At 34.9% G+C, this 27,321-nt stretch overlaps 1 protein-coding gene and 1 non-coding gene across 12 annotated transcripts in view; both read right to left on the bottom strand.

Moving 5' to 3' along the window:
* The window catches only part of SNAP91 (synaptosome associated protein 91), a 125,253-nt gene that overhangs the window by 23,465 nt on the left and 74,467 nt on the right, over nucleotides 1-27,321 (bottom strand). For 5 of the 11 annotated variants that reach the window (XM_036219785.1, XM_016118616.2, XM_036219796.1 and 2 more), the window contains 10 exons: nucleotides 17,566-17,580; nucleotides 17,251-17,418; nucleotides 11,770-11,877; nucleotides 10,870-11,136; nucleotides 10,553-10,630; nucleotides 10,326-10,397; nucleotides 9,822-9,905; nucleotides 8,462-8,545; nucleotides 2,570-2,704; nucleotides 758-907 (listed from right to left, as the gene is read on the bottom strand). In XM_036219785.1, coding sequence (XP_036075678.1) covers nucleotides 758-907; nucleotides 2,570-2,704; nucleotides 8,462-8,545; nucleotides 9,822-9,905; nucleotides 10,326-10,397; nucleotides 10,553-10,630; nucleotides 10,870-11,136; nucleotides 11,770-11,877; nucleotides 17,251-17,418; nucleotides 17,566-17,580 — 1,161 coding nt within the window. The remainder of the gene's footprint in view (nucleotides 1-757; nucleotides 908-2,569; nucleotides 2,705-8,461; nucleotides 8,546-9,821; nucleotides 9,906-10,325; nucleotides 10,398-10,552; nucleotides 10,631-10,869; nucleotides 11,137-11,769; nucleotides 11,878-17,250; nucleotides 17,419-17,565; nucleotides 17,581-27,321) is intronic. The other 6 variants (XM_036219813.1, XM_036219802.1, XM_016118617.2 and 3 more) reach the window with 4 other exon arrangements.
* LOC118606641 lies at nucleotides 15,669-15,787 on the bottom strand. The gene has a single exon (XR_004952566.1). It is a non-coding gene; the product is annotated as a 5S ribosomal RNA (ribosomal RNA).

Here is a 27,321-nt window from a genome sequence, read left to right on the forward strand (position 1 = left end):
ACACTAGTTTCTTCGATGTTCCTTGAACGTGCCAGGCAATCTTCTGCCCCAAAGCTTTTGTACCGGCTATCTCCTTTGGCTGCAAATATTCTCCTTCAGCTATTCACATGGTTCATTTCTTTACCTTTGAATCTTTGCTGAAACTTTACCTCCTTGGCAAGTCCTACTCTTAGCTCCCACTTGGTAGCACTCCTACTCCCTCGTTGCCTGCCTTGCTTTTTCCCATGGCATTTGTGACCCAGCATACTATATAGAATTTATTTATCTGAAAACGTTTAATGTTTGTTTCTGTCCTTCCTGAGCAACATAAGAATAGAAATTGATATGTTTTGTTCACTGATTTACCTCTAGAACCTGGAAGAGTGCTTGGTACTCAATAAATATTTGTCGAGTGAAAAACTGAAATTCACTTACATACTCAATTGGCAAATATATGGCATCTAAGTTACTCTATGTTCTCATTTCCAAAAGAAATGAAAAATTAAGTACATGTTATGCACAATGCACTTGATTTCATAGTTGTATATGCTCTCTAACTATTCCTTTGGCAATTTAGCATAAAAATGACATGAGTACTGCTTGTGAGACAATGGCATAGTGACTGCCTATCATTCAGTGAACTGAACTGGGTAAAGCACTATGAATTTCTGTCTACTCCTCAATCTACTCAGCTATAAGTGAATCCAGAAACAACACATACAAAAAAGACAGGGGAAAAATCACATAAGATTCAGTTAAAGAAAACCGTATTACTCACTGCCTACTAAGCTGGCAAGAGATGAGTCAAGATCACTCCCAAGGGCTTTGCTTGCTGCCATCGCGGGACTGGGAGGTACCATTGAGATGGGTGCAGGCTGCCCAGCTGGTACCATGGTTGGCATCAGAAGATCACCTAGACCATCAAACACTGGAAATCAAATAGACCAGGATCAGAATGATTGCAAAAAAAAAGAAAAAAAAAGATCACATGGAAAATTAAAGGGAAACTGTCTTTTGAAAAAACTATGGAAACAAGTGAATATACGATCTTATAAAAAAAAAAGCATGTAATTCACACTTATTATGACTATGACACCAAAAAGAACATCTCTATGTATGTCTACTCATAAAGTATGGAAATACTAATGAACATGAACAAAGAAGGGGAAAAAAATCTGTGTAATGTTCAGGAAAGAGCACAGACTCTGGAGTCAGAGTTGAATTCAAACTCAGCTACATGCCTCATTAGTTGTGTGACTTTGAGAGAATTACTGTCTGAGATTCTGAGATTTTCTCATCTGCAAATGCAGAGAGTACCACTAGCACATGGTTTTGTTGTGATGATTAAATTAGATAATATGTCATGTCTTTATGATAATGTTTGTACTATATAGGCACTCAATAAGAGGTAGCTATGGTTACCTTTATTAAAAACTATCACTAAGACACATTTTTATTCAAAATGGTAGTGCTATCTCAAAGCCTAAAAATGATTTATTTTAAAATCCTACTATGCTTACTTTTTAAAACAGTTCTTAAATAAGAAAAGAAGGCTGAAATCTCCTAGTTACCTATGAAATCAATGTCAGAATAAAAGCTGATCTAATGGTCAGTTCCTAGCAATAAGTATATGAAAAATGGTTGATCATATTTCAGAAGTAAGAATTTTGATTTTTTCCTCTCATTATAGCAATCAGTTTTGGTTCAAACTTTAAGGACATATTTAAAGTAAACTCTATTTGAAGTAATAAGAATCATGTCATTATTAATGGTTCCTGATTAGCACATAACAAATTACTACGTGTTTAGTTCCTAGATTAGAGAGGTCATTCAAAATGCAGACTCACAGGATTTCCATAAGTTATTGCTAATATCTATTCATGTCAAAAAAATTTGTGGTTGTTAGTTTTTATCAAAAAACTATGCATATTTACATAAACACTACTACACAATAAATCTAAGTTAAAAAAGGACAGCATTCAAATAGGCACTGGCAATAGAAGCAACCAAATTGTCAGGCAGGGGATATATTTAGGGTGTTTCTGAAACACATTTAATTGCCAAAAACTCACCAATTGAAAATTTGTAGTAAGGACCCAGCATGGGAAGAGTAGAATGGAAGAGAATACAAACAAAATGACAGCAGGATGAAAGGTTAAAAGGCAGGCAAAGAATACTATTTGTGTCTCAACTTCATAAAATCAAGGGCCATGCAAGCTTCAGAGGGTGTAAGCAACAGCAGGGGGGAGTGTCCACACATTCAGATACTGTAAGTACTTGTTTTTCCTTAATCATATCTAAACCATGTGCATGTAAGCTCATGCAAACAGATGGTGTGCATGTTTGTTAAGTTAGATTTCTGCTAAAAATTAGAAACAGAAACACAGAAAGTGATTACAGGTTATCCTTAAAGCTACCAAAATGTACTGAAAATATTTACTTAAGTCACTGAATGAGAGATTTATTGAAGAGTTTTAAAACCAGGCCATCACTCAATATTGCATATACATTTCCTAATATCATACTGACCTTAGATGGTGTATTTTATAATCAGAACAAATAAAAAGAATGTTAAAAATCACTGTCTCACCTGACGGATCAAAGGAGCTGCCACTAGAAGTTGAAGGCGTTGTTCCAAAAGCTGCCTCGAAATTGGGCTGTAGCAGGTTATTCTGAGCTGGAGTCACTGGTGATGGAGATGGGGCCATGAAAGAACCCCCAAATCCTAGAAAAAAACAGTGCCAGAAAAATGTAAGCAGAAACAATTAAAAATGGGTAAAGGCCATAAAAACGGAGTCAGAAAAAGTTATAAAAGACTGAAAAGGAATCGAATGTATAGAAATAAGTGAGTGACACCTGGGAAGTTAGTTTTTAAAAAAAATTTTCAAGTACCTTGATATTTGTTACATACTAATGAGAATTTAAGTTAATTAGAGACAAGATAGCACACTATATATACCCTTGTTAAGAAAACCTGCGGCAACCAAATCTATCACTACAATGGAGCACATAAAGCTAAGAAGGTCTCAAGGGGGTTAAAGTCAGATAATTATTTTCATTATACTTAATTTTTGTTTCTTCAAATCACAATACCAGGTAGTTGGACAATGCTTCGTTATACACATTGAATCAGTATAATAATAAAAATGCAAATAGAAAAATATGCATGCACTCTCCCATCAAATCCTCTTTAATATCTTTCATATATGCTTTAGCCCCATTGTTCCTACCGCCAAGTTTAGGCTTTCCCAACACTGTTCTCAGAATTCGTAAAGTCACCCAGGGGGGCTTCTAGTTTGGACTTTCTCCAATCTAGTCTCTGCAACAGAGCCAGAGTAATTTTTCTGAGTGGACGATGTTGACAAAGTACCTTCTCTAAAATCCTTCACTGACTCCCCACAACTTTCAGATTCACAGAATGTAGATTCTTTTGTATAACTATCAAGCTCCTCTGTCTCTGACTCCCACCTCACCCTTGCAAACTAGGTTGCTGCCTAATGTACCATCATAGTGAGTCAGGTGCCTTCTCTGCAAGGGCTTCCGGCCTTGTATTGTCACCCACTACTATCAGCCACAACTACCCCCACCCCGCCCACACCAAGTACCAGTGAGTTATGTGCTCTGCCTCTGTGTCCTCAGCACCTGGCACTTATCTCCACCCTGCTGCCATCAGACTTCTTTTTTCTCACCCCCAAACTCCCACCCCAGGGGTGCTGTGTCTTCTTTTCTCACCTCTTCTACTAATATTCAGCACAATGCCTAGAACATTGTATTCATGTTTACTGAATGAAAGAAACTTCTGAATATAAAGGGTGGGGAGAAATCTGACTATTGTAAAGTAACCGAATCTCAAATTAAATATTTATCTTTTGAAGGCTGGAAGCGAATCATTTCTCTCAATCAACAGTCAGAAACAGAAGCAGAGCTCATCTGGATTGCTTCTGTACGAAAATATGCAATCTGTGAGGGAAGCGATTTCTTAATAAGACATTGATCAGATTCTATTATCAAAGAATTTATCACTACTAGAAATCTTTTTTTATACTCAGTTTGGGTATATATATTTCTTTCTAATCTAGTTACATTTCTCTGCTTTGGAAACTGCTTGCAAAAAAATAAATTATGCTTTAAAAAATCCTTAAATTTACAGCCATAAAACCAAATTTATAATTTTGAAAATGGCTTCTATTGAAATTCTCCAGTTACTATTTCCTAAAGCAGGCAGTAATGTTCAAGTCATGTTGCTCCTGGAAATTGATATTGATGTAATATGTATGGAAAAATTGTAGCTTGGAAAATTGTTACCTATTAGAAGAAGGTCTTTAAAGTTCACAGTGACTACTTAAGTGATTTTGGTATTTGAGTGATATAAGCATCATGTAATTTTCCTAACTGAAGAAAAGACATTTTCCAGATCCTTAAGGTCCTTAATATCAGTATGAAATGAAGATAGGTTAAAAGTAATTATTTTTGTGAACGTGACCAGTTTGGTTTTAGGAAAATTGGTGGCTGTGTTCACACACTAACTTTTTTGAAATAACCCACACCTCAAGTCAGGATATGGCTGTGGTTAATTTAGGTAATTGTTGTTCAGTGAGGTCCTCTCTGTTACAAGTGGATGTGGAGACAATTGTACTTGACCCTCAGTTTCTTAAAATTTGATCAAAAAGAGACAATATATTCTAGAATCACAGCATATTAGTGTCAGGGATGGTCTTTGGATCATCTGATTCAAACTTGTCTTCCCATGGCTAGAAGAAGGGATGCAAAGAGAAGGTAACACAACTACTGAAGAATCCATTGTAGAAAGAGAAAAACGTGCGCATTTATGCAGGAGTCAGCTGCCTAGTGCTACTGAACTTCGTAGGATAAATTGATTATTTCCATAGGTGAATAAATAAAATTATCAGTGAAAAAATCAGCACCTTCTCTAAGAAAGTGAAGGGTAAAGCCAAACTGGCATGAGGCTCACCAAATGCCAGGCATTGTTATAAGCATTTTTTTTTGCAAGCTGAGCTGTATGAACCACGTAAATTGCCAATATTTGACCATTTTGGTTCTACAAAAACAGCAGTTTTATATTGTTCTCTAACATATAAATTAGTTCACTGAATTATCACGACAACCCCACAAAGTTTCATGAATGAAGAAACTGACACCGGAGAGCTTAAAAAATTTGCCCAAGGTCAAATTATTGCAAGGGCAAGGCCAGGATTCCAGATCCTGGGTTCTTCACCATAATACTACATGGCTTCTCTCCCACAGCTAGAAGTAACGCCGGAGTTGTTGTACCCTTCCTTTGGGTTTATAAACTTGACAGAGACTTGAAAAATGACTTTTTCTATTACTCTCAGCTCTTATGAAATAGATGCCCTCACAAACCTGGACTAATTTAAAAGATATTAAATGATATGAAATAACCAACTACTTATCTTAAAGAAAAAAATCTATTGCTATACTCTAAAATGAAGAGCTACATAGGAAAAGTATAGACATTAATAAGGAGTTTTGGGGAACTTCTCCTGTTAAGTAAAAAAGTTTAGAGCCCTGGAATAGAGGTAAGTAATATGAAAACCTAAACCTCTAATCAATCTTTCTATGTGGTTCTAAATTACACTAAGAAAGGTCTCCTACAGAACTGAAAGTAAGGTAATCATCGGTAGGCTTCCAGATGTCCTGCAGGCATATCTGACCTGTCCTACATTATAACTGAATTACCAACTATCTTCAAGTGCTCAATCATCTACAGGCTCGCTGTCTTTTATCATAGATAATTAGTCTTACAAATATATCTTTCTAAAAGGAAACAGCCTACACGCTTAATGAAGTTTTATTAATACAGACATATCAAAACTGACAATCACAGTTCACATAACAAATCATATCACTTGGGTCAAGAGAGTGAAATTTTAAAACAACTGGTAGATAAACACACTCCCACACATACTCTCCTCACACCCGCATTTGATTCATTATATTAAAGATGGTATCATTTCAATTATTCTCAGTGATACGATCAGTTGTTAACACATTCCATTTATTAAAATCAACCTGAGATAGTCAATATTTCTAGGAATAATAACCTGAGAACCTTTTATCTGATACCTTTCAGACTGTTTCCCACCCCCACAGACTTTCTGTAGACTTTCCCATTGAGTGAAATTGTTATTAATTCAACACTGAACATTTTTATATTTTAAATCAGTTCAAGGACTTCTATGGTTCTGCTAAAGTCACTTGTGTTATGTGGTTACAGAGGATGCAAAGCTACAAAGGGCCTCATAAGGCTGGCCTATATTCTTCCCTATCTTTGGAATTAAAGATAGGATGTGACACAATCCTACAATAGCATAGATTTATGGCACAGTCAGCTAAGAATTGTGTCTGTTGTGTAAGAAAATGATTTTCTTGCTTGAAGTCAACCTCAGAAACTAGGCGTATTCTTTAACACACCAAATCTCCTTAAATAATCCAGGAATTTGTCCATATCTTTCAAATATCTATGTTTTCAGCTGATGTATATTGAGAGGAGTTTAACAGCTTTACTCTTCTCTGTGTGAAAAAAGTATGTCCCTTTATTTGTTATAAACTTAACTCTCAAGTTTCCAGTCAGATTCTATTTGAGATATAAATAATATCTACATCCTACCAGTAACCTCAATTACTTGGAAAGACTACCCAGAGAGAAAGAAATACCTCAGAATTCTGCAAAAAGCCAGAACATTTGATTTCGTATACCTTTTCAACCTTAATTATAACTTCGGAGCAAAAGTTTATAATCAGTAATCTCATTTTAAAACTGACAAGGTCATTTCGCCAAATAGCCATTTAAAACTATGTTATTTCTGCAACCTACTAAAATTGTATCACTACACTTGAAAATCTTAATTAAGGTTATCGGTTTACTAAGAGCTTGAAAGTTTTTGTGACCAATTTGAAGCTGTTATGAAGAATATGTAGGCCAGGAGAAAAGCCAGATAAGCTAGTATTGTTTTCACCAAGCAACCAGTTGTGGCTTGTGTTGAGGGCACTGCCTCTTGCCATATTTGTAATTTCTAAAGTTCACAGTAGAACCGCAGATCTTCATCATTCATTCAGGAAAATAACAGCTGGCAGTCACTGACATGAAATGGATTTGGGAAATAGAAATGTCATATTTATAGGGGACGATGAGAAAGACACAAAGAATGCTATTGCCCCTGGGAAAGATTATTAAATAACCAGTGTGAATTATTGATGGAAAGAAAGTCCAATGGTGGGGCTGTGATTACCTCCTCTAGCCTCTTGAGGAACGATCTGAACTCATGTCAGACAGCCTACAACTCTGAAGGCTGATGAAGGCCCTTTAATGAGGCCATTACTCATTACTAATCCAAGAATGAACGGTCCTTGGCCTGCTATACCTGGTGTCAGGACTGTTCATTCCTCTAAAGTATGAGAGTCAGTCAATAATACCCTATCAAAGGTTACATGGCTAACAGGGAATTTAAGCTGAGAGACTGTAAATGGTGGCTTCCCTGGGCTGATGGAACCCAAATTCTCACCAGCCCCCTGCCAACTTTATAACCAAATGCATACATACCTTGTGGTGACTAAGGAGGGATATTGGAAGCTGCATCCGAGTACATGAGGCCTCTGCGATGCTGCTGATGTGCTTCGTGTTATGTACCCTTCTAAGTCAGAGTGAGGTAAACCAGCAGTGTCTTGTGAGTTTGATTGGTAATCTGAACCTGAAACTCACTATCGCAGTCTTGCAACTGGCAAGTGCTTTGCCTGTAAAGATAATTTCTAGGTCTCGCTATCATTAAGCCCACTTTGCTTTGTCCCCAAGGAAGACCGACAGTTAGCTTTTAATGTCTTTGCATCTTTGAATGTTTCCTTTTAATCTATCTATCCCATCCTGGTAATAAGCGACAGTCCTAGGCATCTTGTACCAATCTATTCCCTCAACATAGTCCTGCTGAACTGGGATCATTGTAGAGGTTTTCACATAGAACAACGATCAGTTTGTTAAAAGGTTGAATATGTGGAGGCAGCTTCAATCCAATGGTAGAAATCTTTATAAGACTTTCTCTTAGTGTGATTCATATCTTATACAAACAACTGTCAAACACCATACTACCTTTCCCCACCCATTTCTTAAAAAGAAAAAAAAAATGGGTATAGGCAACACAAGATAAAAATTGCTAACACAAACATATCCCCTTTTTTAGTAAATGAAAAGAAATGTGCTAACTGAATGTAAGGCAGATTAGGGTATCCACGGAGCCACAGGGGTGGCTTACACACAAATGGGATTTTAAGATTAATTTCAAAAAATCCTGGGAAATAATCAACCTTCTATTATATAACGTTTCATTTTCCAATTTCGTGTCTCAAAAGGGAAAGAAAACATGCACCTTAAAACTTACATGTTACTTATAAAAGTATATCCAAACTTAACTTCAACAAAATATCATTTTATTTTAATTTAATTAATTACCCGCTAGTAGGTCTGCCGATGCTGATGAACTAGAAGCAGCCTGAGGTGCAGGTTGGGGCTCAGAAGCACTACTTCCAAATGCATCTACCCATTATCCATTATGCAGCAAAAAAAGTAAAAGAGTGTAAACAGTAAGTACAGTTAAGAAATTTAAGTGTTTTGTTGAGAATTGCATAGATATGGAACTTTGTATGGTGAGCTTGTCTCCTGTGGATGTGAAATGATGGAGTGAATTGAATTATACTCTGACCAGTTTATTCTCTCTCTCTCTCAAAAAAAAAAAAATTGTTCTGGAATATTTAAGAATTAACACCTTTGCAAAAGAATGTTTTTTTTGTTTGTTTGTTTTTTAAGAATAAAATGTTTGGACTAAATCCTGTCATCTATCAATACAGGATCAAGGTGTAAAAAATTTGCCCAAAGGTTATAAAACAGAATTTTCCCATTTAGAACTCTATTAAACTTAAATTTTCTTTTTAACAAATTTAATTCAAGCAGTAGCAACAGCCCTCTTGTACATATATATCAAGGTTCAGTGTTCATTTGCTACAATTTCTGAGCCTCTGGAAGTCAGACACTGTGACATCTTTGCACCCTGCATGTACTCTACCCATCATGGCATATACCATGATGCCTCAATGTAACAATGTGGTTTTAACTTGTTAAGGCTGGTATTGTAGCCCACAGCATACACATTTATGGATATTCATGAAAAAAAGCACTTCGATTCTGTACTTTCTCCTACAAATTTATTGTTAACAGAAGACTTTAAATGTATCATCCAAAGGAGTTTAAGAGTTAATTCAGTATATTTCCCTATCTTTGAATAACATATAAAGGAAGAGGAGAATACATTTAAATCAGTGAAACATCTTCCAATTCTCTGGAAGGATTTTAAAACATTAACTTCATCATAAATAAACCCTAAGGAATAATGCATGACATCTAGAGCTTATGCTTTCAGTTTTGACTGGCTTATTTGTTTTCAATTTTGAATTGTCTAGTTAATTTTTATATCGCTTTTAAGAACTTAGAAACATTGGTTTAACCAACGGGTCAGGATCAGCAAGGAAGAACAGTAGAAGCAAATTCCAATTAGCTGATTCTACATTATGATGAACAAAAAGTTAAAAACACAATGATCTGGTGTTGTTAGGCCATGCACTGAAAATTATGATGAACTGGTGAGGATGAAGATGATGATGGCAAAAAAAAAAAAGGAAAAGATATTAAAAATTTAGGTTTACATTAAGAGATGAAAATGACTTCACGTGGTCAAAAAATACGTAATGAAATAGAAGATGTAAAAATGATTATGAGGGAAAAAAGATTCTATAAGTGTTGAAGGAGAGATACGCACCCCCAAAAAGGTCTATCACACCCGAAGAATCCGCCTTTGCCGGAGAGGCAGTGGTTGCAGGAGATGGAGCTGCAAATGTATCCACTGCAGTGAAGCACACAACAGGAAAATTGCATGTCACCCAAAGGAAAATGAACACATGAGCCTTGACAAATGGCTTCTTGAGCTTTCATGTTTAACAGCAGGCAGTAAGATTGCAGACAATCTTAAAAGTTAAGGAAAAGCAAATGGATTTGAAAATATACACTTTGCAGAAGAAAATAAAATATGACTTCTTGAGGTCAGAGGTTTTAGTGTGGAAAAAAAAATTTTTGTGGTTTCATCATGTTAGATTTGAAATATTAACCCTCATCAGTTGGTTGATGGACCAAAGAATAAGATTTTAAAAAGTGAATCTTCAATTTAAAAGAACTCGAGACAAACCCACATGTTTTTGTATCAGCCTCTCCACACATAACCCCCACGAGGTATCTCTGAAGGCTTGACTTTGGCAAAAGGACTCACCAGATAAGAGGTCAGCAGTGAGAGAACTCTCAGGCACAGGAGAGGCCCCTTGTGGTGGAGAAGAGAAAGCATCTTCCAAAAGTGAAACAAACCAAAACCAAGCAGAAGTAAGTAGAGAGCTGAAATCAAAGTCAAACATCTAACAAATGCATTATCACAGGGGAGTACAAACTGCTTAATTACGAAAACATCTACAAAAACTAACGTAAGGGTTGCTTTGGTTTTACCTGTACCAAACAGGTCTATGCTAGGAGCAGCATCCGGCTTAGGCGCTGCAGCGACTTCAGGAGCAGACTCAAATAAATCTAAGACCAAGAACACACATGCCTTTACTCAGCTTGACGAACCAGACCGAAACAGGATCACTTTCCAATTCTGAATTAGTGTTCTGGAGAATTCTGAAATAAGCAGCAAATGGTTTCTAGAGAACCATTTAATTACACAGTATTCATGCAGTAAGAGCTGTGGATGCAGTATATCTCAAGTACCAGAATTCAATCCACCGGACGGAAAGAGTTCAACAACGACAACAACAAAAAATTACCACCAAAGATATCTAGAGCAGGAGGAGCGGTGGTGGTGGTGGCGGCGGCGGAGGTGGTAGCAGTGGTGGCGGTGGCGGTGGTAGCAGCGGTAGTGGCAGCAGCGGCAGCTGCAACGGCAGGAGCAGGAGAAGGAGCAGTGGCGGGAACCGGAGGGGCTGTGCTAGCTGTAGGGGTAACTACAGGAACACTGGTCTCAGGTGGCTTCATTGCAAAGAGGTCCAGCTCGGGTGCAGCCTCTGCACTACCTTCAGACGGGGCAAAGGGGTCTTTTGGAAAGGAAAGTGGAGACACATACAGCATCGGTAAGGAAAGAGACAAGAGAGAGGCGTCATAACTATGGGTAAGAGACACCTGACACAGATATTTATTTACACACTAGTTAAGCATCAGGCTGCTTGGACTGAACTACTATCCTATTAGCAGGGCGTCAGGGATTAGGATGTTTTTCTAAAGAAAAAAGAAAACTCAGCAGGTACCTCAAGTTGAGAAACTGAAATATTTCAAAGTACTATACGATTAGTCTGTAGTCTACCATCAGAAATTGTTATTCTTCAAATCCTTAATCTGGCAATTTGGTAGCTTTGAAATTCATTAAAACATGCTTATATATTTGAACTCAGTGTTACGAAAGAGTACAATACAGCATTAGAGAATAAAAACATTAAGAGAGCATACTTGCACTGACAAAAATTGTCAATCTTGAGAAATTGTCAATTTTGATAAGTATGCACTTCATTGTCTTAATGTTTTAAGTGCCAGCATTATTTATTCAGTTATGATGAATGATACTTTCTACTCAGAAGAAATTAAAATTAGAAAAACATATGGCCACATCTAGCTACGGGAGTTTCACATAAGGACAGAATAACAACAGACGGGCTCATGACTTTTAAACCCACCATTTCCTGAACATGCATCAAGTGCTGCTGCTACAGGGGTTGGGGTAGCTGGTGCGGCGGCCCCTTCGGATGTTGCAGGGGCCTCCCCGGGAGAAGCTGCAAAGGCATCTTGGGTGCAGTTTTTAAAACAGTAGAAATTAAAGGAATAAAAAGAGAAGAAAATATAGTAAAAGAACCAAGTTAAATTGCAAAGAAAGCTCCCTTATACAACATGAATTTCTTAAAATGCATTTTTATGGTCCATGCACGGCTGGCGGTCACCAAACAACAATTCTTTGTGCCCCTTCATATTAGTTACATGCAAGTAAGTGGTACAGTGTTGATACTGTGAGGACCCAAAAGGTAACAAGATTCTCATTGTATAAGGGCTCTGAGAAGCATGTTTTATGTATCGTTAGAAATTAATGGATGTGAAAATCAAAATACAAAATTAACTTCATTATGTAATTTAAGACATTAAACTTTGATGTCCAAGTAATACATATTCATTATGTTACTATGATGTTTTTGACTAGCGGTTTCTAGCAAACATGGATGTCTTCTTTAATGCCAATAAAATGAAATATATGCCAGTAATGTAAACAAACAATGCTAGTTTAAAAAATTTTTTATAGTCAAGTACAGGCAAAATTATACTGTTAGACAAAAGTTTTACTAAGTATTCATAAAAGTTAAGTCATCGTTATTCTTGAAAAGCATTTTCAGATACAACCAGGGCTTGTTTTAAAGAAACAAAGAGCTAATAAAATAGGGGATGACACCACAAGGGTGTTATTCCGACTTATTCTTTTAACGTATTGTATTGCTCTAGTTATTTGGAAAATGATCTATTTTCAACAGATTAAAATATAGCTTTGTGTTTTAAGAATGTTATTACTATTTAGGTAGAAAATCCATTAAAATACATGTAACTCCAATTTACAAATGGCTGAAGTGTACAAATGATTCCCGACAAATCATGTTAATTTTGTAAAAAAAAAAAAAAAAAAAACACCTGGCATTTTCTAAGTGACTCTATAGCTCCAAAGTACAATAGGAATGAAGCCATCATAAGTATGACTTGCTTTGGGAAAAAATGCCTGGAAAGTGGGGGCCAAAATTCACTTAGAACCTTGCCACTTACCTGCTAGACTTCTCATCCTAAAACACTGCCTTCCATAATATCTGCCAGAGTTTCCTAGAACACTGTTCCTCTGGCCACTAAAAAAAATTTGTCAGTTATGCTTAGGAAATGCTACCCAGTTTACATCTCCTTTCTCTGAGATTTACACAGGATATTAGACTGTAGGAAGTCCTACAACCAAAACACTAGTTTCTCAGTTTAACCCATCATGTACCAAACTGATCTTAATATGAAACAACACACTTTCGTAATCTCCTGAGTCCCGGTGTTAAGTGCAACAACAAACATTAGAGACTCGCTGGCTTAAAAGGTCCTTTAGAAAATCACGAATATCTCTAGAAGGAACAATGGCATGATCAATTATTCATATCTTCAGATTTATTTAATCTGATTGCTTTTTTCAGCTACACTTTGTGAATACATGTTCTGAGTAGAAGTCACTCAGGGGAAAGGTCAAATAATAATACTAGAGTATGAAAAATACACCAGGGGATAGGGCAGGCCTACTTCACTTGATGCCACGATAAGGACACTAAAATAGAGAACTTAGAATAACAGAAGAAAAGTCTAAGAGGAGGTTGGGAGGGATGAAAATATTTTGCCATAAGTCAGGTCTATTTTCTTTCCCTTTATTCCTATAAAACCTGGAGACGAGGCTAAGAGTAGAAATGGTAATACTATTTATGTGCCAGTCACGGTGTCAATATTTTATGTCTTTTATTAGACTTAATTCCTACATATCTTGTGATGGAGGTTCTACTATCTCCACTCTGTAGATTAGAGAATGAAAGCTTGGAGTGTCTAAGTGACTGGATCAAGGTCACACAGTCGGCAAATGGCAGAGTCAGGATTTGGCTATAAATTGTCTGACTGAGGTTTGTGTGTTTAACCACTACCCCACACTGCTATGAACTGTGTCACATTCTACTCTACTATTTCCTTTCTGTAAGATGAAATAAACATCAGCTATATCAGTGCTAGAGGTCAAATAAATATTCGTGGGCTGGCCTGCTGGCCATGTGTAAGTAGGTGTAACTTATATTTGTAGCTCTAGCCTCAGAAGTGATTTTTTTCTTCGTTTGTTTTCCTGTCAGTAAGACATCTCTTTTTAATGCTTCTCCCGGTACTTAAAACTAAATATTATAAACTTAACTCATTTACTCCCATCAAAACTTCTCTTAAAGACAGGAGTCCAGCTGCTCCAGCCCCTGGCTCTTAAGTCTTCCCAGCTCAGGAAATGGAGATACGAATGAGCAAGACTGTACACGACCCCAGCCCCAGACATTGTCTGAATTTAGCCACAAAGGGGATGCTGAGTGAGAACCATCCAGTTGAGCTCAGTCAGCTCCCAGAACTATGAAGGATAATAATAAAACTTTGATGCTTTAAAAAACCAAAACTTCTTTTAATATCTAGCTTCCTTTCATTATTAATGACAGCATTATCCTTCCAGGATTGAAAGCTAAAGCTAATTCCAATCCAGTTCTCTTGCCCTTGTTACCTATTTGCAGTTTATGTCTACATTCTGTCAATTTCAACCAGTGCTATTCTCTGCTCTTCTGTAATTATGGACTCAGTCCAGGCCTTACTCAGCAAGCCGGTCTCTCTGAGACTGCTGCAGACTAGTCTTTTTTTTTCCCTTCTAGCAATCTAGGAAGAATTTTATCTTAAACTTTTTATCATGTGATTATCTTTCTAAATATTTCTAATAGCTGTCTTTTCCCCGAGACTGAACTACTTTCCCTTTTTTCTCCAGACATACAGGCATCTTTAAATCACGCACTCAGTATAAAGGTTTCAATTGTTCTCAACAGCTCAAGAGTCATCATTTCAGGTCCTTTTCTTCTATGGTTGGTTTGTTAACCAACATGTACAAATGAAGTCAGGCTTGTGAGGTAAGTTCCTTAGTTTTCCAGGCATTTGGTTTTGTGCTTACAGACTACCATTCTTATGAAGGTTTGCTTACAAATTGGCACAGTGGACTGAAAGGGTGCCCCAGGGCCTGGGCTAAGCTGTTAGTAAGATTTTCACAAATAGAAAACAGGATGTTTTTAAGAACGCTGTCTTTTATTTTCATCAATAGCTATAAGTTTTATTAAAACTTTTAAACATAACATTGCCTTGCAGTCCTATTATGTATGACTCCAGAAAGCAGATTTTATTTCTTCAGTTTGCTTTAAAAATAGAACATTTAGTAAATATAAGTTTTTTGAAAAAAAAAATTAATAATTTACATTAAGATGACCAAAATGTTATGTGGGCATAATCTGAATATTTTAAAATATTTTAAAAAAGAGACATTTCCTATTTTTTAAATATGTAATGAAAATATAGAATTAAAATACATAGAAAATTTTAATGTTTTAATATTCCATATCCATGAAATTAAACAATTAGCCATTATTCGGAAATTAACATTCCTTAATTTCTTAAGAAATCTCCTTAATACTGCTGTACATGCAATGTAAAATCCCAAAAGGGCATGCTTTAAAGTTGTGTAAACAACTTTTGATTGATTTCTTAAAGGGGCAATAAGGGACAATAAGGCCCCTTAAAAATAGACTGAAAAACAAAAATCTAAATAGCTAAAGCTATAGAAATATAAAAATATATAGAAATATATAAAAATGTATATAGAGAAAGCTATAAAAATATATATAGAGAGAAATATATATATATATATTTTCTTTTAGGTGAGGCAACCCTTGATTGACCTCACAGATTGCAAAGACCTTGTCATCTTACAATCTCTTATTTTTTATTTTTTTTTTTTTTATGCCTACAGCACCTGGTCTTCCTAGGTGGTCTCCCATCCAAGTACTGACCAGGACCGACCCTGCTTAGCTTCCGAGATCAGATGGGATCAGGCTTGTTCAGGGTAGCATGGCCGTAGACTACAGAAATATTTAAGTACAAAATTGTTATCCATTCTGTCACTATTTTTCTTGAAGTTTTTCTGCTAACATAAGCCTATGAAAAACCACCCACATCCAATACCTATAATGGTGGAGGGTGTAAAGTTGATTTTATAAATTTAAGCTAAAACTTTATTTTTTGGTCTCAAAATTTATAAAGGCATAACTGAAAAACTAATTTTCTCTAGTGGATGATGCTTTATAATAAATTATTCAAGAGTCTGCAAACCCCCCCCCCCCCTTTTTTTAACAGGTTTCTCCTATAGTAGGAATGGCAGTGCGAATTCCTTGCATGAAACAGTGGCAACAATGCTGTGTCTAGTTGAGTGCTCCTTGTCTTAGACAATGTTGGCAAAACTCAGAGATTATGGTATGGCACGTAGCACAGTGGTAACAGTGTATAAATGTATATTCCAAGGAGTGTATATTAACTCCGTCGGAACCTGCCAGATAGATCTCTCCCACCCTCCCCACCATTTTCTTCCTCCCATTTCCTTACTATATTATCAAAGTGCCCTGGGAAAGATGTTATATTGTAATGAAGAAACGCAAAGCTATGATGACTATAACATTACTCACTGTATGCATTTGATATGAGCATGTCTCCAGGTTTGGACATTCATACCGCCCAGATGGGAATATATTATTTAAAAAAAAAAAAAAACACCCGGCTTCAGATGGCCCATCAGATCCAGGCATACTATATTGGCAGAGTCTAGGATATATGACTCAATCCCACAGCTGTAAATCAACTCTGTGTCAGAATATACATTTGCATGGAAAGCATATTTTTGGACAATCATTTCAAAGTCTGCCTTAAACTTGTTTTCAACCCAGTTCAAGTGCTGATTCAAATGATCTCTCAAAGTCCTCAAGCCAAAGATAATTCCAGCTTTTGCTCAGAATAAGCTTTAAATTGTAAAAATGGGTGTAGCCTTAAACTCTCTTCAGAGACTTCCAAATCTGAACTACTCTTAGATGATTTGTTTTTTGTCCTAAATCTTAAGAAATAACTTAGGCCAGGATTCCCCTTCCCGTATTCACTAAACATTTTTCTCTTTGCTAGTTTGAATTTGTCCAAAAAGCCAAACCTAACTATGATAGAGAGGTCTGGTACCACTCTTGTATAAATACTGCAGGGTGGGAGCATGTATGGGGCGACTGAGTTCTAGTAGCAATTTAAATCCTAACTTTTAAGAGACGGAAAATCAAATGGATCTAAAGCATTGCAACCTCTGCTCTAAAACCACTAAAATTAAGTGAAGGTAAATGTGATAAATTTAGAGAAGATAAATATATGTGAATAAACATTTAAAAAGTACTTAAACACTCGAACGTGCTGTTATATAATGCACAATTGAGGTGTTTTTAAACACCTCAATTCTAAGGCAATGTTAGCAATCCTGGAAGGAAAACCAAAGAAGAGTGATGTGACTAACTAACCTCCAAAGAGATCCACTTCAGCAGTGACAGCAGTAACAGTGGTAGTAGTTGAGGCAGAAGCTGAAGCAGTTGCTATTTCAGCAGTTGTAGTAGGAGGGGTAGGTTCTGGTGCAAATGGGTCTGAAATCTGTGCTTCAGGGGGAACAGAAGAAAGTGCGGCCAAAGAGTCTATGTTGCACCAGAGATGGAAAACAAATAGAAGAGAAGAAAAGGAAAGGACAAAAGATATACCAGATTTCAAATGATCAAAACGAGGATGGTTGTTAAGATGCGGAAGTCTCTCAAAACAGAAGTTTAAAATAAAGCTTTACTCACCCTCTCCCAAAAGGTCTATCCATGTCCATTATGTGTCAGCATATGAAGAAATAAGAGATAAAGCTGAAACATTCAACCACACCAATGTCCAAGTGGGATGAGGCACTAACGAAAGTCTAACTTTCTGGGCCACTTGTAAATAAATGTACAGTCATCCCTCTGTATCTATGGGTTCCATATCCATGGATTCAACCAGCTGTGGATCAAAAATTATAATTGAAAAAAAAAAAAGTCATGTTGTTGCTGACGTGTACTGTGTAGTTAGGCCTGTGATGAATGGTTACATCTATACTGAATATGTACAGACTTCTTTTCTTGTCATTATTCGCTAAACAATACAACTATTTACATAGCATTTACTGTATTATGTGTCATATGTAATCTGAAGATAATTTAAAGTATATGGAAGGATACGTATAGATTACATGCAAATACTCTTCATTTTATATGGAGACTTTAACATCTGTGAATTTTGGTATCTGTTGGGGTCCTGTAACCAATGCCTTGGGGATACTGAGGGATGACTGTATTACATATTAGTATCATGGAACTTTTGAGCTAGGAGGGACCTTGAAGATCCTTTAGACCAAATTTCCCATTTCATAGATGGGAAAACTGAGGGCAAGGGAGGTCAAGACACTTACCTTAAGTCAGTTCTAAACAATTTTGACAAACTCAATTTATTTTTTACCAGATTTACCATTTCACTTGGTTTGATTTTGCTATACTATAAATGTCAATTCTGAAAAAACTGTAGTTAACTGAACTTTATCGATCTTCTTTATTTGATTTGCTACTGCAGTCCAGAACGCCAGCGAAAAAAAAGAGGTTTCATAGCAGCTACAGTTTGTAGAACATATGAAACGTAGTCAAAGAAATTAATGCAGGTTTAGGGGCTAGAAAAAAGAAACCCTAACCTAAACCATTTTCTTCATAAGTTTCACAGTATCGGCTTTTCTAAAGTCAACATGTAATATTAACATTTAAAACCATTACATGATAATACATGAGAATGATTTTAAAGGTAAATGTGACGTGTTATGCATCAAAACTTTTCAGTCTTTCTGAGGTTAGCATTCCCTTGGGAGGTTCTTACTTTCTTACTGTTCAACAGTGGAATTGAATTACAGTTGGCATCCTAAATAAAAAAGCCTAGGAGGGATTATTCTTAACTATACTGAGACTTTAGGTTAAACATTTAGTGTCCAGTGACATCCTTCTACTTTCAGTCACATAATACACCTCAGAGCTTATATTTGAATTCATGAATGTTACCGGAAACTTACTTTAATCATAAAGTTTTAATCTGAACTCATTAGGGAGGTATTTTTTTCAAAGCCTGCAAAACAAATGATATCTGGTGACAGCCAGAAGGGAGGGGCTTTGCAGGCTGGGAGAAAAGAGTGAAGGGTTAAAGAAGTACAAATTAGTAGTTGATAGATGGTCACGGGGATGGGAAGCATGGCATAGGGAGTGCAGTTAGTAGTAATGTAATAGCTATGCAGAGAGCCAGAGGGAAGACAGAGTAATCAGGGGGATCATTTCATAAACTATATAAATGTCTAACCAATGTACTGTATACTTGAAATGAATTATTTTAAACTAATAAATTTCTTAAAAATTTAAAAAGAAAACAAAAATACACAAAAATACAAATGAGAGCTCAGTAAACCAAAAATTCTAGAAGACATTTACAAAGCTGAGAAATATAAATTTGACATAAAATAATCACATTCATCTAATTGCATATTTTTCAAACCCAATGAATATTATATAAAGCACTCTACAGTTACACTAAGATAATCAAGCCTCTTCCTAACCAAATCTTACATATTTCATAACAACATTAGGAAATTATAGCACATGGAGTACTTGACATTAGAAATAGTTTTGAAATTTTAGAATGTATACCTAATAAACAGCAGGCAAAAAGGACCTATATTGACTTGGTTGACCTATGTTGATTAGGGTATGTTCTCCTGTTAGGTGGCCAAGTCCAAAATTCTAAGAAACAGAAGGTCCTTGCAATAATTCCTCAAACCAACAGTACCTGAACCAATACAAATGTTACTCCATAGTTACACTTCCTAAAAATATTAACTGGAAACCAGAGAGACTTGGCTTCTCTCTTCTCCTGGCACTAGTGGGACTCTAGCCCTGCCCTTGTCAATGGCTATTTCACGGTGCAATGTGACCTAGCAAAAGAGCTCAAAGCCATGTGATTTAACAGTTTCCAGACCTGCTATTGTCTATGCTAGAGAATGAGCAACTTCTTTCATACGTTTGGTAAGTGAGAAAGGAAACGACTTATTTATGTGTACTAGAAGAAGAGAGAAATAAAAGATTTAAAAAAAAAAGTATACGAGATTAAAATATTTGTTCCTTGTCTTTGACTAGTGTTTTGTTCGGCTGTAAGATGTTGATAATTCCTGCAATGATATCATGAAAAGTAAAATTTCCTAGGAAAATGTACGATAATTAGGCATATCGGTAGATAATCGACATTAATAAAATTTTTCCATTTCTGAAAAACAGATTTTAGTCTCCAAAAAATCTTAATTTTCTAGATGAAACATAACTTGCTACTTATTCCTTCTTTTATGTAAATTTTCCTCTACTATAAAGTTTCTATTTTAGGATGATGGGAATAGTTATTAAATATTCTCAAAACTGCCATTTTTTTGTAAAGAATTAAACTATACCAAAAAAAAAAGGGATTACAGCAGTAGAGTGCCATTCATTTCCAAGTAGTACATAATCAGAGATTTTTTTGCATTATAGAAATTGCGAGAAATTTCTATAATGCAAAAATAAATAAAATATTCATTGTTACTGAGGAAACAGAACTACAACTAAATTAACAAGGAAATCTATATTATGCAGTGAGATGTAGCCAAACTTTTAGGTTATTATGAAGATTAAATTAATATATTTAAATGCTTACCCATATCTGAAACATATAAATGCTTAAATATGATAGCTAATAACAGTAATAACTAACATTTAAATCAAACAATAATTTTCATTATTGAACTGTGAATTTCAAAGGTTCTAAATCTTTCAGAGTGCGTGTGTATGTGTGTGTGTTTGCATATTTCCATGTATATGAAAACAGCCTATAGAGATCCTCCAGATTTAATTAATGAGAAAATGATAATATGGATCACAAAACTGCTTGAACTGTAGTTAATATTCCACGTGGAATCTATTAAAGTCATATGATCACATAACATTGATGAGCCTTCAAAAGCATGTTGGTAATTAATTTCTAATATGTATATTCTAATAAAATACTAGCAGTAATTCTATGTTTCTCAAGAGGTAGGAATTTCACTTCAAGCATTTATAATAAGAAATCATCTGTTTTCTCACTTCTAAGAATGAAAAAGGAGCTCTGTAATAAATCAGTGACTGAAAGTAACCTCGCAGGCTTATTGAGCATAAACTCCTAACTGGGCAGATCATGGTGGGTAGTCAGCTCTAGGCCTACAATTTCTTTAGCAAAATGTTTATCTTTGCTTTACAGAAGCCCTGTCCATTGTTCTTGTGCATCTAGGTTAACACACCTTTGAAATTCCAGAGTAATCCTCTTTTTCAGATCCCTCAGAAGCAGTAACCACCCTCAAGGGAGCACATACTCTTGTAACTATCCTGTACTCCAGAGTTCTAGATATTTCCCTGCCTTGCTTTCCCCTACCTTCATGTAATCTTCTTGGTCCTTTCTTAATTCCGAATGTATAAAAAGGACTGCAAAACTGTCATTCTCTGGAGCATTTGAGACCTTGCTTCCTGGCATGTCATCGGTTTGGCTCAAATAAACTCATAAAATTGTATACAGGTTTGGATGTTTCTTATGTCAACACTTTTTATTTGACATTCTTTTGATGTCAAAAGTAAAAAAGAGACAAAATTTATGTTCAATTTCATGCTAGAGATACGAGGTAAAAGGAGATGGTCTGCAGTTTCGCTGTTCATTAAATTTCTAACTAAATCACTAAATGTTTGATAAGTTCTAAAAATTACAAAGTTTGAATACATACTAATATAAACGGGTGAATTACAAAGTTAATACATTCATATAAATCTAAAAATACTTTTTGTGTAACCCCTTAAATTTATAATTAACATAAAATTTTTAATTATATAAGTTCTATAAAAGTCACATATGAATTTTAAGACAGAGAAAGTATGATTTAAAAATATGGATTTGAAGGATTCTTAACAGAATAATACCATACACTGTACAAGACACTAGGATGATGAAAATAAATTATTAGCAAATTACAGTAATCAAATATTTTTTTTAAAAGAGAAGCTCCAAATGAAAACATAGGATCTAGAAGAATGCCTTTATAATATCTTCAGAGCAAAATTTTCCTTTACTGACTGAAATTTGATAAAGTTAAATGAAGTTGAAAAAACAATTTTATTTAAAAAATTGATAGCTGTAAGCTTGGGAGTTGAACATTTCAACATAGGAAAAGGTTAAAATATTAAAAATGGAAAAGCACCTATATTTAAAATGCTCATATTTCTAGTTAGCAACTTTATTAGAGAACTGGTTATCTTTTGTTTATTTTGTTACCAAAAACACTCGGAAATAAAATCAAGAGATGATAGCATGTACTTTTGATGTCATACTAACACACTATTTATCAAGTCCACCCAAGGATTATTTAATTATCTAGGAGAATTTGTAATTTAACTGTTAATTAAGGATCCTGATTCTGAGATGATATATTAAGTTGCAGATCTTGTCCACTAGTGATGCAAATAATATTCTGTGTAGAAGAAAAGATAACCTCAAGATATGATTTCTACTGCCCTATCGAACATTAACCTGTTTTGTATCTAATCTAGCCATCTTATTCTAACATTCTCTTTCAAATGTCTATAATACTTGGTTCTTCAAAATGTACTTTGAACCAGTGTTATCATTTTACTGCTTTCCTCATCAGCAAGTTAATGTCTTTTACCTATGTTGTTTTGTTTCCCCCCGTCCCCCAGCTTTACTGAGGTATAACTAAGAAATAAAAATTGCACATATTTAAGATGTACAGTGTGGTAGTTTGATACACATATACATTGTGAAATGATCACCATAATCAAACTAATTAACACTGTCATCATCTCACATAGTTACTAGCTTTATTTTTTGGTGAGAATACCTAAGATTTACTCTCTTAGCAAATTTCAAATATATAATACAGTATTATTACAATAGTCACAATGCTGTACATTAGCTCTCTAAAATTTTTTCGCCTTAAAGCTTACCATTTGTACCCTTTGGATAACACATCCCCATTCTGCACTCTGCCTTCCACCTCCCTCCCCGACGTCCAACTTTTGGCAAACGCCATTTTATTTTCTGCTTCTATGAATTTGATTTTTTTACATTATACATTTATATGAGATCATATAGTATTTGTCTTTCTGTGTCTGGCTTATTCACTTAGCATAATGCTCTCCATGTATATCACTTTCACAAATGGAAGGCTTTCTTTCTTTTTTAGGTCTGAATAATATTCCACTGAGTACATACAGCACATTTTCCTTATCCTTTTGTCCACTGATGGATATTCAGGTTATTTCTGTATCTTGGCTATTGTGAATAATGCTGCAATGAACATGGAAGTGCAGAGATCTCTTGTACTTATATCCATATTCATATCCATATGTATACATCCAGAAATTGGATTGGTGAATCATAAGGTAGTTCTATTTTTGATTTTTTTGAGAAATCTCCATACTGTTTTCTAAATGGCTACACCAATTTACATTCCTGCCAACAGTATATAAGGACTCCCTTTCCTCCACACCCTCACCAACACTTTTTATCTCTTGTCTTTTTGATAACAGCCATCCTAACAAGTGTGGGGTGATATCTCACTGTGGTTTTGATTTGCATTTTCCTAATGATTAGTGATACTGAACACCTTTTCATATACCTATGGTCACTTGTATGTTCTTGGGAAAATATCTATTCAGGTCCTTTGGCCAATTTTTAAATTAAGTTATTTGTTTCTTTGCTATATTTTGGATATTAACCCCTTATTAGATAGATGGTTTCCAAATATTTTTCCCCATTCCTGATAATTTCCTTTGCTATGCAGAGCTTTTTAGTTTGATATAGTATCACTTGTTTATTGTAGCTTTTGTTGTGTGTTTTTGGTGCAATATCAAAAATTCATTGCTAACACCAATGTCTAGGAACCTTTTCTCTATGTATTTTTCTAGGTGGTTTATGGTTTAAGGCCTTATTTTTAAGTCTTTAACCCACTTGAGTTAATTTTTGTATATGATAAGATTACAATTTCATTCTTTTGTGAGTGGATATCCAGTTTTCTCAACACCATTTATTAAAGAAACTATCCTTTCCCTACTGTGCATTCTTGGCTTCCTTGTCAAAGGTTAGTTGACTATATAGGTGTGGGCTTATTCCTGAGCTCTAGTCTGTTCCATTGGTTGAGGTGTCTTTTTATACAAATACCATACTGTTTGATTACCATAGTTTTGTACTATAGCTTAAAATAAGGAAGTGTGATGCCTCCCACTTCGTTCTTTCTAAAGATTGCTTCGGTTATTTGAGATCTTTTGTGGTCTATACAAATAACAGAATTATTTTTTCTATTTATGGGCAAATGTTGTTACAGTTTTTCTAGGGATTGCATTGAATCTGTAGATCACTTTGGGTAGTATGGACATTTTAATAATGTTAATTCTTCCAACTCATGAACACAGACTATCTATCCATTTATTTGTGTCTTCCATTTCTGTCATCAATATTTTATAGTTTTTAGTGTACAGATCTTTTGTTTCCTTAAACTTATTCCTAAGTATTTTATTCTTTTTAATGCCATTGGATACAAAATTGTTTTCTTCCTTTCTTTTTTTAGTTTTTAGTATATAGAAATGTGATGGATTTTTGTATGTTGATTGTTTACCTTGTAACTTTACTGAATTCATTTATTAGTTTTACCAGTTTTTTGGCGGGGTCTTTAGGATTTTACACATGTAAGCCTTTCTCATATATGTCATCTGAAAAGATAATTTTACTTCTTCCTTTTTGATTTGTATGCCTTTTATTTCATTTTCTTGCCTAATTGCTCTAAGACTTTCAATACAATGTTGACTGGATGTGGAGAGAGTGGTGTCTTATCTTATTCCTAATCTTAGAGGAAAAGGTTTCAGCTTTTCACCACTGAGTATGATGTTAGTTAGCTATGGGCTTGTCATATGCAGCCTTTATTACGTTGGGTTACAATCCCTCTATACCTAATTTGCTAGGAGTTTTTATCCTGAGAGAATGTTGAATTTTGTTAAATGTTTTTTCTCCATCTATTTAAATGGCATAATTTAGAGTCTTTATCTTTATAATGTGGTATACCATGTTTATTGATTTACGTAAGTTGAACCACCTTTGCAGCTCAGGGATAAATCCCACTTGATCATGGTGCAAATTCCTTCTAATGTATTGCTGAACTGGGTTTGTTAATATTTATTGGGGATTTTTATAGTGATGTTCATCAGGGATATCACTCTGTAATTTACTTTTCTTATAGTTTCCTTATCTGTCTCTGGTTGGGTAATACTGGCCTCAAAAATTAGTTTTGAAATATTTCCTTCTTTTCAATTTTTTTGGAAGAGTTTGAGAAGTACTGTCATTAATTCTTATTTAATGTTTGGCAGCACTTACCTGTGAAACTGTCTGGTCAAGAGTTTTTCTTTGTTGAAAGATTGTGGATTACTGTTTCAATCTCTTTATTCATTATGGGCCTATTCAGATTTTCTGTTTCATTATGATTCTGTGTTGGTCCATTCTATGTTTTAGGAATTTATCCATTTACTCTAAGTTATCCAATTTGATGGCATCTAATTGTTCATAGTAGTCTCTCATGTTCCATTGTATTTCTTTGGTTCAGTTGTAATATTATCTATGATTTTTTTTGAGTCCTTGTTCTTTTATTCTTGGTTAGTCTAGCTAAAGTTTTATTATTTTAAAAAAATCTTTAAAAGAACACTAACTCTTAGTTTCTTTGACCTTTTCTACTGTCTTTCTGGTCTCTACTTCATTTATTTCTGCTCAAATGTTTATCATTTCGTTCTTCTAACTTTGGACTAAGCTTGTTCTTATTCTAGCTCCTTCAAGTGTAAAGCTTGGTTGTTTATTTGGGATCTCTCTTCTTAATTCAGGCATTTATCACTATTAACTTCCCTCTTAGATCTGCTTTTATGGCATCCCATAGGTTATGCTATGCTTCCATTTTTGTTTGTCTTAAGATACTTTTAAATTTATGATTTCTTTTTTGACTCATTGGCTGGCCAAGAGTATGTCATTTAATCTCCACACATATATGTAAAATTTTCAATTTTCCTTCTGTTACTGATTTCTACTTTCTTACCACTGAGTTCTGAAAAGATACTTACTATGATTTCAATCTTCTTTAATATTATCTTAAATAAGACCTATACTAGCACTGTTTTTGCCAACTAAAAAATTTGAAGAGGATTTTTGCTTTTATAAAAAAAAAAAAGGCAAAAAGCAAAAATAGGGTTTAGCTTTTGTTTCTGTATCCTTAAAGTTAAAGCAAGCCTCTTATGGGCAGCACATTGTTGGATCCTGAACCACTCTGTCTTTTGATTGAAGAATTTAATACATTTATATATAAAGTAATTACTAATAGGTAAGGACTTAACTATTGCCATTTTGTTTACTATTTTCTATTTTGCAGTTCCTTTGTTCTTTTCCTTTTCTCTCTCTTTCTTTTCTGCCTTTCCTTCCTCCATTCTCCCCTCCCCCTTCCCTTTCTCTCTTCCTTCTCTCCCTCCCTCCTTCTTGCCGTCTTTTTCTTTTGTTGATTTTCTTTAGTGTTGTACCTTGATTTCTTTCTCTTCATCTTTTGAGACTCTACTAGGGTATTTTTTTTCCTTTGTGTTTACCATGGGCTTACATAAAACATCTTATAGTTATAACAGTCAATTTAAGCTGATAACAATTTAACTTCAATCACATATAAAAACACTACACTTTTACTTTTCCTTTCCTTGCATTTTATACTTTGATATCACACTTTACATCTTTTTATATTGTGTATATATTAAGAAATTGTAGTTTTAGTTGTTTTAAATTCTTTTGTCTTTTAACTTTTACGCCAGAGGTTAAAAGCAATTAATCTACCACCATTATGGTATTAGAATATTATGAATTTGACTATATATTTACATTTACCAGTCAGTTTTATACATTTGATATATTTTCTTGTTGTTACTTAGTATTCTTGTAACTTAGTATTCTTAGTAACTTGAAAGAATCCTTTCAGTATTTCTTGTAAGGTAGGTCTAGTGATAAACACACTCAGCTTTTGTTTGTTGGGGGATGTCTTTTACCTTCATGTCTGAAGGTGAGATTTGTTGAGTATAGTATTCTAGGTTGGCAGTTATTTTCTCTCAGCACTTTCAATATATCATCCTATTTCCTTCTGGTCTGCAAGGTTTCTGCTGATAAATGTGCTGATAGCCTTATCAAGATCCCCTTGCCAGTAATAAGTCTATTTTTCTCTTGCTTTTCTCAAATTTTCTTTGCAACTAACTTTGACAGTTTCATTAAAACTGTTTCTTGGGGTAGTCATCTTTGATACTGCTTGGGGACTTTTGAATTACATAAGTATAAATGTCCATATCCTTCCCATGCTTTGGGAAATTTTCAGCCATTATTTTTTTAAATAAGCTTTATGCCATTTTCTTTCTTTTTTAGTC

Source organism: Rousettus aegyptiacus, unplaced genomic scaffold, assembly GCF_014176215.1.
Source record: "Rousettus aegyptiacus isolate mRouAeg1 unplaced genomic scaffold, mRouAeg1.p scaffold_m13_p_1, whole genome shotgun sequence".
In the NCBI taxonomy this organism is placed as follows: domain Eukaryota; kingdom Metazoa; phylum Chordata; class Mammalia; order Chiroptera; family Pteropodidae; genus Rousettus; species Rousettus aegyptiacus.